We start from the raw sequence: 13,352 nt of genomic DNA on the forward strand, positions 1-13,352 counted from the left end.
TAATTTCCTGTAATTCATCTAAATTGAATATTGCTTGGAGAAATAATTTCATTTGATTACAACTTAAAGGCATCTGCTGAACAGTTCATATTATAGTTATTATTTAATTAGATCTGTAAGGCTTAGAGGATGGCATCTATTTTTATAAATATCCTATTATATCTCCGCATGACTTGCTTATGGGTTTTCCTAAGAAGAAGGCTTAGTTTTCCTTAGCAATCCTACAACTGAGTGTGGCTGAGAGCCTTTTTTATCCTCTATTTTAAGTTCAGCCAAGAAAAACCCATTTTGCTATTGACTATATGAGTCAACTAGTACATGAGCCTGAGTCCTTGGAATATAATTCGTCAGCAGAACCCCTGCATGTGCCTTTATGGGAGCTGGTTGATTTATTACTAGAGATTGTAAAAGGGCCTCAGCGTCACTGATTAGTACAATGCAAAAAAACCTGCTGACTTTGTGGGTTTGGCTGTTGATGCTGGTCCCAGAAAGAGAGCGACAGTCACACCGGAAGCAGGCAGCTACTAACATGTTGGTGATTACTTTTCATTCAAGAAAGATGAGGGGCACCTGGGTGGCTCAGTGGGTTAAGTCTCTGCCTTTGGCTCAGGTCATGATCTCAGGGTCATGGGAGCAAGCCCCACATCAAGCTCAGCAGGGAGCCTGCTTCCCCAACCCCCACCTCTCTCTGCCTGCCTCTCTGCCTACTTGTGATCTCTCTCTCTCTCTCTGTCAAATAAATAAATAAAATCTTTAAAAAAAAATAAAAGAAAGATGAGTGGTGGGCCCCATGTTTCTCAGTAGCTGGTCAACTCTTCTGACATAGTTGCTGAAAACTTCTATAACATTCATCAGTGTTAAAATCTCCTAGTAGAAAGATGCAGAAATTTAGTTGGTGAAGGATGAGATTTTGATGGCACCAAGTCCTGTGAAACCTTTCTTGGCCTGACCGTCTGTCTCCGTATCCAAAGAGACGGAGTATGGAATAGCACTATGTAGAATCGGTTGGAACTTCAGCTTTAAACCCCAGTGTTGATGTCTAGTTAGCTGTCTTTGACTACGTGGAAGAGTCTTTTCCTAATCTGGTGATTCCTAAATGTCCTTGAGCCAAAAATGACCCAGGCTGATTTTTTCCTAGTTCATGATATAAATCTCTAAGTTTACAACTCTCTAGGGCTTTTACTATCACCAGGTAGATCCTGGGCCCCATCCAGACACTAGTTTGAATTAGCAATTCAGCATCCTCAAACTTGGATTCTTCCAATCCCAAGACTCTCACTGGTCCTGCCTTATCCAAAGTTTCAAAAGGTCAACAGCACACATTAAATTACTGCATCGTTGTCCTTCTTTGCATAAATATTTCCAAACATTAAGTAGCCCAGAACCAACTGTGACCTCTGGAAAAGTTCCAACAAACTAGAGTTTCCTGACCATGGTGCCTTTTATAGTTTAGATCCACACCACTGTTATCAGCCATATAAAGTATAGCAGAGCAGTAGTTAATGTCCGCCTTTTCACATGGAACTCAGGAAGTGTGGTTCTGCTTCAGCTAAGGTTTGGAAGGAACCTTGTGGCTTCAGAAAAGAATCCTTATCTTAGCCAAGCTTGAATCTCTGCTTAATCTGCACATTTTCAGTGGAGGCATCCCCTAAAGTAGGGTTGACCTTTCTGAGAGCTTCTGTGTTCTCATACTTCATTTAACAATAAAGCCACACCAGGTGTCGGGCATATTGGAATGAAGTATGACTGCAGTGTGGTCTTGAACTGATAGACTCATAGTGTTTTGTCAGGAGGCCCTGGAATAACTTCCTTCTCACTCTGTCTAATCATTCCTTTTCCCAACAAAATCTCAAGTAAAGAAACACACACCAAAAAAAGGACACTAAGGCAAAGTCACATTTTATTATTGGCCAGCCTTGGCCACAAAAGTTGCTGAAATTCTTGGAAGGCTTTGACATACGGAAGGCTTCTTTCTCCTCAGTGAGGCTGTACTAACCTTAAGCCAAAGCAGAGCCATGGGTTCCTTCACAGCCCAAGGTCAGTTAGGTCTTTACTCCTCTAAACGGGAGGATAACACCCTCCTGAGCCAGGAAATATATGCTGAGCATGAGGCTGAGTTATTTATATCTCCAGATTTTTATCCCTAGAAAACAGGGCCCAATCAGCGCCCCGGACCGTGACTAATCCAGGATAATCCCCCTCTCTAAGACTGGAAAACTGTGAGGGCTGAATGAGAGAGGGGAATTTCTGGTGAGGTCACTGGGGACTTCATTCTACAGACTGCTGCTCAGCCTTTTTTTCCCACCACCTCCAGTGTCTAGTGAGGCAACAGGATCTACCGTAAGAAAAAAACAGAATGGGGGGGGGGGCCCTGGGGGTTTGGTCAGTTAAGTGTTTGCCTTCAGCTCAGATCATGATCCTGGGATCCTTGAACTGAGTCCTGCATCTGGCTCCTTGCTCAGCAGGGAGCCTCTTTCTCCCTCTCCCTCTGCCTGCCACGCCCCCTGCTTGAGCACTCTCTCTCTCTCTCTCTCTCTGTCAAATAAATATATAAAAATAATAATATAATATAATAATAATAAATAAATAATATATAAATATATAAACATAATATAATAACATAAATAAACGAAAAACAAAATTTTCAAAAAAAAAAGAAAAGGAAACAGAATGAAATGTGCTATGGTTCAGCACAATTTAGGCCTCCAACGTTCTGATGCTGAAATTTATTGTCTTGTTCCTCAAGAACTTAAAATGTAGTTATGTTAATATCAGGAAAGTCATCCTATTCTCTTGGATCCTAGAGTTGCTTCCAGTTTTCTTATTTTGGCTATTTGCCTGCAGTAGACTGCTCTTTGGGTTCCCGGATGAGCCCAGAGGGCGGTAGTCACAGGCTGAAGAAACTGAACAAAAGTAGTTTGAGTTAATAGGGAGAACACTTACATGAGAGACACCATCTTTATTGTTATTTTAAAAATGCATGTGGATAGCAATTATTTTCTTATTTAAAAATTTCATTCATAGATTATGTCAAAGTCTCAGTTGCTTTAGTCTGCTTTTTCTTGTTAAAACCAGTATGTGGTGAGCGGGCCGTTTTTATTTTTAGATTTTTATGTAATATGTAAAGTTTTTATTCCATGTGTTTTTTCTGCTCTATATACGACATAGGTCTGGAAGCAAGATTTTCTTTTCAACTTTTTACCAATTTAATTTCTTGTTACGGTAAGGAGCAATAATGAGGTACCCTGATTTAAATTGTTTTTAATTTATGCTGAAGTTGTAATCCTTACACAAAAATCTTACTCAGCTGCTTTCACCAAGTACATGAAGGTATGTTTCAAGCAGTAGAATTTGTTTCACAGCCTCACAAAGTTCTTTAATAGATGTTATTAAAGGATCTCAAATCTCCTCTGTTTTTTCATTCTTTGGGGCCTTATCTCCTGTAAATTGATCCCCTTGAATTTTTCGTCATTTTACTCTTTTAGTCTCCTTTCTCACATGGGCTGGGTGGTCTATAAAGGATTCAGTTTTCCCACGTTTTGGGGGGTTTTTATGTGTTTCTACAGTTCTGAGATGTATTCAGATGAATTTCCAGTTCTCTCTTTTTTATTCTAAGTCTTATTTCCTCTCTGTTCCACATGACCAGTTGACCTAGAAATCATTCTCGCACATGATAATGATCTATCCTAGTAAACTGGCTCATGACCACTAGGTAATAAGGCTGTGGGCATTACAAAGTGTAAGGGAGGTCAGTTAAGAAAAGCTGTACCAGTACATGATCAAAACTTTGTGGTGTTTACTTTGCACCAAACACTTTATTTATTATGATCTCATACTTAATCCTTTACAACAACATGGTCGGATGGGTTATGACCTACTGAAATCCTCAACGTTAGTAACACTGCAACTGTAATTTGAGTGTATGTACTTCCTGGACCCAAATCAACTCTTTGTCGCATCATGGCCACATTGTGCTGACTTCCTTCAAACACTTAATGACCTGACCTTTGAAATGGACACATATTAACCACATATTAACTAAATATCCCTCAGCCTGATGGTGACCGATCAGAATGTGGGACACTGGTGGCTTCAGTCAAAAGGAGTGCTCAGAATATCTTCTGGCTGAGATGTCTTAGATAAAGACAATCACATGAATTCTCTCTCTCCTCTCTCAGGAGTGCCCTAGTGATACCTGACTAGGTTTATGAAGTATTAATTGGTGATTATAAATTTTGATTGGCAGCTCACAGCTTTAGTTGATTTAAAATTGTAGGTCATTCAGTTTCATGAAAACATGTTTCCTTGGTTATGTAAAGGGTGAGAACTGATTTATAGATTGCTCTGTTATCTTTCGAATGAATTACTTGAAGCACTAATGCTGACAGGATGACATCCTTCCTCTTATTTGCATCTTGTTTTATTAGCATTGCCTCATTCAACACTCAGCTGGTCAGCAGCCTTGATGAAGGAGAGGGTGATATGTGCAGTTGTATTTAGGCATATTTATTTATTTATTTATTTATAAAAGATTTTATTTATTTATTTGAGAGAGAGAGAGAGAGAACGTGAGTGCACAAGTAGGGGGTGTGGAGGGGCAGAGGGAGAGGGAGAAGCAGACTCCCCGCTGAGCAGGGAGCCCAATCCTGGAGATCATGACCTGAGCTGAAGACAGATGCTTAATAGACTACAGCTCCCCTTTAGGCACATTTTAAACAATAAGGATAAAAGGAGACTTCCCACACCCATCATTGTAACCTTAATCACGTGATGACAGAACACATAAAGAAATCCTATTCTCCAACCCTATGTTACCACCTCTATGGTAGTTACACAAGTCAGGATTTCTTTTCTAGTCATTACCAACTATTTCCCCTTTCCTCATCTTTATGATTCATCCAACAAAGGCCAATTATCTTTGGGTAGTACAAAGCCAAGATCACTTAGAAAATGTATTCAATCTAGAAACCTAACTTTAGTACTTAAAACCAGTCTTTGGGGGCACCTGGGTGGCTCAGCGGGTTAAAGCCTCTGCTTTTGGCTCGGGTCATGGTCCCAGGGTCCTGGGATCGGGCCCCGCATCGGGGGTCTCTGCTCAGCAGGGAGCCTGCTTCCTCCTCTCTCTCTGCCTGCCTCTCTGCCTACTTGTGATCTCTATCTATCAAATAAATGAATAAAATCTTAAAAAAAAAACCACAAAAAACAGTCTTTGTATTTCTACCCTGGCCCATCCCAAAACAAAATATAAATATAGGATAACAAGTGAATATCAAGCAAAATTTATAAAATTTGTCAATATAGCATTAAAAATTCATACATAATTTCATACTTTCTCTCTGTTGCCAAATAAAAAAAGGAAAAACAAAACATAAAACCAAAAACTTGCTAGAATGAGTAAAAGAAAAAAAGTAAAAATAACCTTCATTGGTCATTCTACACCTCCAGTATCAGCGCACATTCAGTAATGTATCCTTTGAGGTCAGTGAGAAGAAACTGATTCCATCATGGAGTTTGGGTGGAATTCTTTCATTGCTTTGCTTATGTTCTGATGTTTTAATTTTCTTTACCAAGTTATTCATATCCTTAAAACCTAATTTTTCTAAATTCAGTGGTCATTTTTATTCTGTTACTAATGGCACCTACCTCAAATTTTCTTAGGAAATTTATCATCCAAAACAAATAAACAAAAACAGGAGAAAAAGAGTCACAGAGACAACAAACCTGTGGTTGCCAGGGGGTGTGGTGTGGTGGGGAAAATGACAAAATGGGTAAAGGGGAGTGGGAGGTATGGGACTCCAGTTATGGCGTGGATAAGTCAGGGGGATGAAAGCTACAGCATAGGGAATAAGGTCTATGATATTATAATAGTGTTTCATGGTGATAGATAGTAGGTACATGTGTGGTGAGCTTAACATGTAGACTCTTCTGATCGCTGTGTTGTACACCTGGAACTAATGTGATACTGTGTGCCAGCCATACCGCAATTAAAAAAATAACTTCACAGGGCATCTGGATGGCTCAGTGGGTTAAAGCCTCTGCCTTTGGTTTAGGTCATGGTCCCAGGGTCCTGGGATTGAGCCCTGCATCGGGCTCTCTGCTCAGCAGGGACCTTGCTTCCCTTCCTCTCTCTCTGCCTGCCTCTCTGTCTACTTGTAATCTCTCTCTGTCAAATAAATAAATACAATCTTAAAAAAAAAGCTTCACGTTATATGAAATTAAAATTATGTAAAGAAAATCATACTGATGCGAACATGGAAGGAGAATTTGTCTTCAACTTTAATATATATCCCTATTCAAACTCTTATATTAACATATATTTCTCTGAATTTTTCTTAGTCCCTGAAGTTCAAGGAAAAAACAAACCATTGATCACTTATGTGGGGGATTCTGTTGTCTTGGTGTGTAAATGCCAACACTGTGCTCCTTTAAATTGGACCTGGTACAGTGGTAATAGGAGTGTACAGGTAAGATCATATTTCTGTGATTCGAAGAAAACAAAATTCATTTATTTATAAATGAATATATTTCATTTATTTATAAATGAATTTATTTCATTTATTTATAAATGAATTTATTTATAATTTTACTTATAATTTTAAATTTTATTTCATAAATAATATTATTAACAGACAGAATTCCTAGGACTACTTGTATTTCTGTTATCTTATTATGTAATATGTCTTCATGAAGTAAGAACTGTGGAGTTGTCCTTTCTTTCATGTTTTTAACATCTTACATTACACATCTGAAGAGACTCTTAATGTGTTATTAACCAGTACTTTGTTTTTTAGATTTAGCAACTTATTTAAATTTTTTGAAAGGAAGTTATCATTCATCTTTAGTTGATGAGTTTAGAAATAACCCTAACAAAAAGATCCTTTTTCCTTATCATTCCATGAAAGTATCTAGAAAAAAAAAAAGGTAGGTTTATTTTCCAACTTCTGTCTCTGGAAACATTTGTGAAAGAATTTAATACAGTGATGACATTTGAGAAAAGAATGAACATTTGGTAACTCAAACCTAGGTCTTGGGTTCTTTCAATAAGTGTCATTGGCCTCTTTTGGCCTTCCAGAATCCAAAGGGAAGCCAAATACTTTACATTCCCACCAAAGAATTAATGGCTATTCAAAGAGCTAATAATAAGAAAAACATGAGTATTCAGAAAATCATTCCTCACTTTCTTTCTTCCTCCCAAAGAGCTTCTAATAGCAGGGAAATTAAGGACATTGTCTTTCACGGGACACCTGTCTATTGCTCTGGTACTAATGAGCATTGAAATTAAAATCCTGCAAAGGCAAGCTATAATTCTAGGAGGGACAGACAGTATGAGACTGTGTAGATCTTACAAGGAAATAGTAGGTTCCTTAGACAAAGTTGATACTGCCATAGACCGTTGAAGGGACCAGAGGAAGGGACTTAAAAGGGAGAGTGATTGATTCTGTGATAACACTGGTTTGAGTTTTCAAAGAAATCTCCAAATCACTTAGGGGCAGACCTAAATCATTAATATTACTGCTTCTCTTCTTACTGATGATTAGGAAAGGCAATCATTTTGAGTAGGTAAATATTAACAAACATGTATGTGAATTTATAAAGATAAGTATCAGTTGTAGTGCTTGAAATACATAGCCCAATTTATTTCTTTATATGTGATACTAGGGAAAAAATAATAATAATAATAACCTAAATCTGATTGTATTAAACTTTTACAATGTAGTCTGCATTTCTCTCCATTTGCTGTCATAATTTTCTCTCAATTTGGCCCTAAGCATGGGTCATATTAGGATAGGAGGAAAGTGTACGGCTGTGGGGACAGGTTACAACATTAAGTCAAGTGTTTTTTTCAAAATGTAGACCAACCATCTGCCTCCGGATCACCTGGGGTGCCTGTGAAACATGCATGGCTTTGATGTATCAGCTCCGAGTTAGAGAGGGTACATTTGAACAGGCATCTCAGACAGTGGCTGGGCACAGGGAGCCAGGTCGCTTTAATTTGGCGGCGGGGAAGGCAAATAATAAACTCACAGACAGTCCTTCATCAGAAAACCTCCAAGAATATTTGTTATGAAGATCAGCATTTATTGAGCAGTGCAGCTGAGTGATAGCACAGTGAAGGCATCAAATAGCCTGAGAATAAGTTTTAATTTAAACGGATTAAATAACTCAGCTCCCAGATCGCTTAGTATGGCTCTGGAGAGGCTGGGGAAAATCCAGTGAATCTCAGGAGTCAGCTTGCCTGAGAAAGAAAGAAACTCAGATATGAGAAGACAGGTGTGCAGAAGACCACAGATCCCGGGCTCACAGCGGATTCCTACCATTCCCGCTCCACCAGCCTCACAGGCCTGGAGATTTCATCTTCATTTCCAGTCTGAGGAACGCCCAGTGTCAGGAGCCAGTGATCTTCTTTTGTAGGAATGATCGCATCTAATAGCTTCATTAATTCATTAATTCAGGAGTTGCTTTGATATGTGCCTGCTCTTGTGAAGGAGGAAGTACTTGGAACAGCTAGTCCGGGATTAGATCGAGAAACCCAGAGGGCTGGAATTTTTCTGTATCTTTGGTTCTAATATTTACCCATGATGCTCTACACTATAGTTTCAAACACGGAGTACTTAGCACTTAAAATATCCCTTCCCTTTGCTACCTTTGGGAGATGAAGCTCTTGGACTCTGTTATGTAAACTTCTCATAAACGTTACTATGCCTTACGGCTTTTGCTCAAAACTCGATCATTTAGGACATGTGTCTTTTAAGTAATATGATAGGAATGTGTTTTGATGTCTCCTTATATTAGGTTCCTCTTGATCTTCACATGAATGAGAAGTATGCGATCAATGGAACAAGCGCTAATGAAACAAGGCTCAAGATAATGCAGCTTTCAGAAGACGATAAGGGATCTTATTGGTGCCATGCAGTGTTCCAGTTGGGCGAGAGCCAAGAAAGTGTTGAACTTGTTGTGATAAGTTACTTGGTGCCCCTCAAACCATTTCTTGGAATAGTTGTTGAAGTTATTCTTTTAGTGGCTATTATTCTGTTTTGTGAAATGCACACCCAAAAGAAAAAGATGCACACGGGTAAGATTTCTTTTTTTAGATAATGTTCTTATGTTATGACTTAATATATTATAATGGCTTTAGAGTTATCTAACTTCTGTTATTTGGAACAGTATTCATTTAACATTAATGGTGACAGTGCTGTGCACTTATATTAACGGTCTTTCTGTTTCAACTTCCTAAGAAATTTTAGTAGGAAAATATACTTTTTCTCCTTTTGCTTTGGTGTTAATGGTACCTAAACACCAAATAGGGGATGTGTGTTTCGGTACTAGAATATTAAAAGATTCCGTGGTAGCTTAATGAAAAAGATCTCAAAGACAAACAGTCTTTTCCTTAGATAACTCGCTTAAAAATATTTTATCAAACATTCTGGAGTTCTCATAAGAGAGACTTTGTCTGGTCAGTTCTCTGTTTTTGTAGCATGTGCTTGATAGACTGCAGGTTGAGAAACCAATGGTCCCCTAAGAAAAATTTCTCTTACATTTTGTATTCTTTTCTGATTTTGTACAAGATTTTTAGTAACTTAAAGAATTACAGGTCAGTCAGTCTGATTTTGAAAATTTCAGGCACTGGACTGTGCTCAATCAAAATTGCAGGTAAGGTCTGGAGAGCAGGGAAGGAGAACGTGATGGACGTGCGGCGTCTCATGTTGTATGTTTCTCTCTCTCTCTCATTCCAAAGAGGGAAACCACACATTGCACTCTTAACATGGGGAAAGTTGAATTCAACATACATGCTCCATAAGAATAATGAACCAATCTTAATAAATTCCTCTTTTGTTATACAGATGATGGGAAGGAATTTGAACAAGTTGAACAGTTGTAAGTATTATTTTTACAGATTAATTTTCACTTGAGTAAAATACAAATAAATAGGGAATTGAATAAAAAGTTTGCAGTTAGACTAGGTATTTACTCCAAAGGTATAGAGGTAGTGATTGGAAGGGGCTTCTGCCCTCCAGTGTTTATAGCAGCAATAGCCAAACTACCTCTGTCCATTGACAGAGGAATGGATGAAGAAGATGTGATATATATAGTCAATGGAATATTATTCAGCCATCAGAGAGGGTGATGTCTTACCATTTACATCGCCATGGATGGAACTGGAGGGTATTATGCTGGGTGAAATAAGTCAATCAGAGAAAGACAATTATCATATGGTTTCATTCATATGTGGAATATAAGGAATAGTACAGAGGATCATAGGAAAGGGAGGAAAACTGAATGGAAAGAAATCAGAGTTGGAGACAAACCATAAGAGACTCTTTTTCTTTTTTTAAGATTTTATTTATTTAATCATGAGAGACAGAGAGAGAGAGAGAGAGAGAGAGGCAGAGGGAGAAGCAGACTCCCCACTGAGCAGGGAGCCCGATTCAGGACTCGATCCCAGGACCCCAGGATCATGACCTGAGCTGAAGGCAGATGCTTAACCATCTGAGCCACCCAGGCGCCCCACCATGAGAGATTCTTAACTATAGGAAACAAACTGAGGGTTGCCGGAATAAGAGAGGTGTGGGGAGATGGGGTAACTGGGTGATGGGCATTAAGGAGGGCACGTGATGTGATGAGCACTGGGTGTTCTATGCAACTGATGAGTTATTGAAGTCTACATCTAAAACTAAGGATGTACTATATGTTGGCTAGTTTAATTAATTTATTTACTTTAAGATTTTATGTATTTATTTGAAAGAAAGAGAAGACAGAGAGAGAGAACCAAGGGGTGGCATATAGAGGCAGAGGGAGAAGCTGACCTCCCAATGAGAAGGGAGCCCAATGTGGGGCTTGATTCCAGGACCCTAGGATCATGACCTGAAGGGGAAGGCTCCATACCTCAGGGGTTAGAGCACTGGTCTTGTAGGATCATGACCTGAGCCCGAAGGCAGATGCTTAATTGACTGGAGCCACCCAGGCACCCTGGCTAATTGAATTTAAATTTCAAAAAAAGTATGCCATTAGGGCAGAAACACAAGAGTATATTATGTGTGTGTTATTTTCTGTACACATCCATGTTGTGGAGAGGCATGTGGAGTTTGCCTGCCTACATTAGGATCCCCCCTCTACCATTCACTTTTTACCTCTCTGTGCTTCAATTTGGCCTGCAGCAAAATGACTTTAATTATTGTATTTGCTTTATAAGGCTTTTGGATTAAATGATATTCTGTATATAAAAATGCTTAGCATAGGCTTTGATGCAAAGGGGTGTTCAATAACCATAAGGAAGTATTATTTGTATTAAGTCAGTAATTCTTAACCCTGCCTATATTTTTGGTGACCTAGGATGTTCCTTAAAAATACAGTTACTCAGAATTTACTGGATCTCCTGGGTCAGAACCTCTGGGATTGGTGCCTGAGCATCTGGATTTCTTTAAAATGTCTATTACTGGGGCGCCTGGGTGGCTCAGTGGGTTAAAGCCTCTGCCTTCGGCTCAGGTCATGATCTCAGGGTCCTGGGATCGAGCCCTTGCATCTGGCTCTGCTCAGCAGGGAGCCTGCTTCCTCCTCTCTCTCTGCCTGCTTCTCTGCCTGCTTGTGATCTCTGTCTGTCAAATAAATAAATAAAATCTAAAAAATAAAATAAAATGTCTATCACTGATTCTAAGTCTCTCTCATATGGAAAGTCACTGGTCTAGAATTTTATTAGTCACTGTTTTTGAAAGAACACATATTGTGTCCCAGGTTCACTTAACAGCCGCTTTGTTCAGAGTGGAACATGAGGAGGGCTGAGAAGAAAACTATCAGGGGTATAATTTAGTTTGGTGAGGATGGGAATGACTAAATCCTCTCAGCAGAGGATTGAGCATGGAATCCAGTGATGGAGAGGCCTGAGACTGGGATTAAAGTCTGAGTAACATAGCTGAGGGTTGGACCAGAAAAAGGAGATCAGATTAAAGCAGCTAGAAGAAATGGAAGGCCTGAGCCAATACAACCAACACAGAATGGCACCTGGAGTTTATCTTCAACGGCCAGCATAGGTTCTGCGTGTGGTCTCTAGCCATGGTTAAAGAGCAGGAGAGGGATGGCCAGCTGTCACTTAGAGATTTGTAGACATTATTCGCATAGTTATTTTTATTCAGTTCACGTATGGCAGGTAAAATAAATCAACAAAATATGAGCTTCTACAGTAAGGCCGTGAAATAATTATATTGGGAGCTCCATAACCTCGGATAGGAGAAACAAAACAATGTTGTCTTGGCATCAACTCTTAGAGTTGGAAGGAAATTGCACCTCTTTCTGGTGAACTTGGACATCCAGTTTATGGTGCTTTGAATGTTTCATCTTTCTGGTTCCCAGGTACTGATTCCCATTCTTAAACTTGGAGTCATATAAAAAAATAAGACAGTCATTCACATATGTGAAACAGATACAGCCTTGCCCAAATGCTGTCGTCCCAGCTCAGCTATCCCAATGTTTCTGGCCATTCATTCCCTTGCAGTCACATCCGGAGCTGTTCCTGTTTCAGTGGATTCTGGGTCATCTAAGACACGCTCTGAAAGGGTAGCACCAGAACGCTATGGAGTAGATTTACCAATTCTTAATTTAATTTTCATTTATGCAGCTTATCTTAATTTTAAAATATTTTTAAGATATTTTTTCTAGAATTCCTTAAGAGGAATGTCAAACTGATTCAATCTACAGTAGAAATGATTTACTTTCTCTTATTAATAATTGGGATCATGTACATAATATTCTCTGCCCTGTACTATTCCACAGACAGCACTGGTAGTGTTAAATTTTTTAGTTTATTCCTTATTTCAATATCTGTAGATTTAATACAAGTATCAAGGGCATGTGAACTCATATGCAGCAACCTTTTTACCAGTGTTCTTTTAGAACTTTTAGTTGGCAATGCACTTTTTTTCCTTTAAAGTAATCCCTATGCCCAATGTGGGGTTCTAAAATTTTTAGTTAGGAGATAAATTTTTCTTGATAGAAATATAATATAATATAGTATAGTATAATATAATAATATACAGTATATAATATGATAGTATTATTAGTATACTTTCTATTTTATACTATATTAATAGTATAAAGGGACACCTGGGTAGCTCAGTTGATTAAGCATCTGCCTTCGACTCAGGTCATGATCCCAGGGTCCTGGGATCAAGTCCCATATCCAGCCCCCTGCTCAGCAGGAAGTCTGCTTCTCCCTCTCCCTCTTCTGCTCCCCCTGCTTATGCTCTCTCTCTCTCTCTGACAAATAAATAAATAAAATATTTTTTAAAATTATATAAAATAATAGTATATGATACAGTATAATACTATATATAAATAAATATATATATACATGTATATAT

General features: G+C 38.6%; 1 protein-coding gene across 2 annotated transcripts in view; it reads left to right on the plus strand.

Annotated features, from left to right (window-relative positions):
• EMB (embigin) overlaps positions 1-13,352 on the plus strand; it is a 45,204-nt gene that overhangs the window by 30,034 nt on the left and 1,818 nt on the right. For both annotated transcript variants that reach the window (XM_046001216.1, XM_046001217.1), the window contains 3 exons: positions 6,337-6,464; positions 8,794-9,073; positions 9,843-9,876. In XM_046001216.1, the coding sequence (XP_045857172.1) occupies positions 6,337-6,464; positions 8,794-9,073; positions 9,843-9,876 (442 nt within the window). The remainder of the gene's footprint in view (positions 1-6,336; positions 6,465-8,793; positions 9,074-9,842; positions 9,877-13,352) is intronic.

Source organism: Meles meles, chromosome 3, assembly GCF_922984935.1.
Source record: "Meles meles chromosome 3, mMelMel3.1 paternal haplotype, whole genome shotgun sequence".
Lineage (NCBI taxonomy): Eukaryota > Metazoa > Chordata > Mammalia > Carnivora > Mustelidae > Meles > Meles meles.